The sequence below is a fragment of the Sinocyclocheilus anshuiensis genome, unplaced genomic scaffold (genome assembly GCF_001515605.1).
Source record: "Sinocyclocheilus anshuiensis isolate Anshui unplaced genomic scaffold, SAMN03320099.WGS_v1.1 scaffold2373, whole genome shotgun sequence".
Taxonomy (NCBI): Eukaryota; Metazoa; Chordata; class Actinopteri; order Cypriniformes; family Cyprinidae; genus Sinocyclocheilus; species Sinocyclocheilus anshuiensis.
In genome coordinates, this window is record NW_015551030.1 from 306252 (window position 1) to 307657 (window position 1406).

General features: G+C 41.0%; 1 protein-coding gene across 1 annotated transcript in view; it reads left to right on the forward strand.

Annotated features, from left to right (window-relative positions):
• The window catches only part of LOC107661180 (dmX-like protein 1), a 16342-nt gene extending 16046 nt beyond the window's left edge, over nucleotides 1-296 (forward strand). Inside the window, exons 16-17 of the mRNA XM_016450656.1 lie at nucleotides 1-86; nucleotides 169-296. The exon at nucleotides 1-86 is cut by the window's left edge and continues 2 nt beyond it. Of these exons, the coding sequence (XP_016306142.1) occupies nucleotides 1-86; nucleotides 169-296 (214 nt within the window). The remainder of the gene's footprint in view (nucleotides 87-168) is intronic.
• The last annotated feature ends 1110 nt before the right edge of the window (nucleotides 297-1406 follow it).

Genomic DNA, 1406 nt, shown 5'->3' on the forward strand with positions numbered 1-1406 from the left:
GGGGAAAGAGACGCAGCTGCTGCATGTGTTTGAGGAGGACCTGATCTTGGGAAATGAGAAAACAGACAATTACCTGCAGGATTCTGGTAAGTCATTCTCTCTCTCTCTCTCTCTTTCACCGTTCGTTGTGTTTCTGTGGTGTGTCACGAACGCTTGTCCTTCCTTCAGTTCCCAGCCGGACGCTCTTCTCCGCTCGCTTCTTCCTGGTGGTGGTGGAGATCACTCAGAGCGGCAGGTCGCTGCTGCACATGTGGCATCTACAGCTGGACGCAGTTCCTGTCGTTATGGGTTTGTAATGGATCTTATGGTAAACAGTGTTAGGAAGGTTACTTTGGAAATGTAATGCCAGGAGCTGGATCTGCCGCAGGGCGTTGAAGTCATTCGTGTATCACCTGCTGCAGGTGAAGACCTCTGTGTACCTTTGAGGAAGAGAGCATTCACTGCTGCATGATGTTCTGATTATTCATTATGTCCTGTATTTATCCATCTCTTTCCTACGCCCCATGACGCTTTGCACGAATTTTGGGAGGAACTTCTGGTAAACAATCGGCGAACTATTCGCTCTATGAATGCCATAATAAGGATTTGCAAAAACTGGGTACAATGAAGTTACATTATTCTCCTCACCCTTCATACATCGATCATTAAAAGGAAATTTAAAAGTGTAAAAATATTGACAGAGCAAAAAGCTAGATTATTTCTCTAGCAATATTGCAGACGTGTTAAATATCATTAGTCTGTATTACGTAACATATGTTTAATTAATTGCCTTAATTAAAAATGTTCATTAACTGCAACATTGAGTGATAATATTTCAAAGTGATTTCCGTCATTTGTACAGATAACAAATATTGTGGTCAGCTGCTTTAGAAACATTCCAGTAAACACTGCTGGGATTAGAAGTGAAAATGGGAGGCAGCTGCATTTCAATGCATCGGTGTGAAAACAAACCTGGAAAGAGATGTGAGGATTGGGGGAGAAACAAAAACAGAGATTCTTAGTGCATTTAATTATTCATGGGATTTATTGTAAATTAAGTCAGGAGAGCAGAGCTTAAATTTGCAGTATATGTAATCTTTATTCATATTGTTACAAATGAAAATAGTCAGTAGGAAAAGATGCAGCGACTCTTGTCATAGCACGTCACATTAACTCTTTCTCTGCCACTGACCAGTTATCTCGTCTTTTACAAGAAAACGCTTCCCCGCCGTTTTTACAGCTTTCTGTGTTTTCACTGTTATACACTCGGGGGCGCTATTACACATCTTCTGAACGAGTACAAAACCTCCCGAACAAAAAAATCAGCATATAAATGAAAACTGCATAATGTTATAAAGTAAAATGTTGATCCAGGACGTGGTATATGTGACCCTGGAGCACAAAAGCAGTCCTAAGTCGCTGGGGTA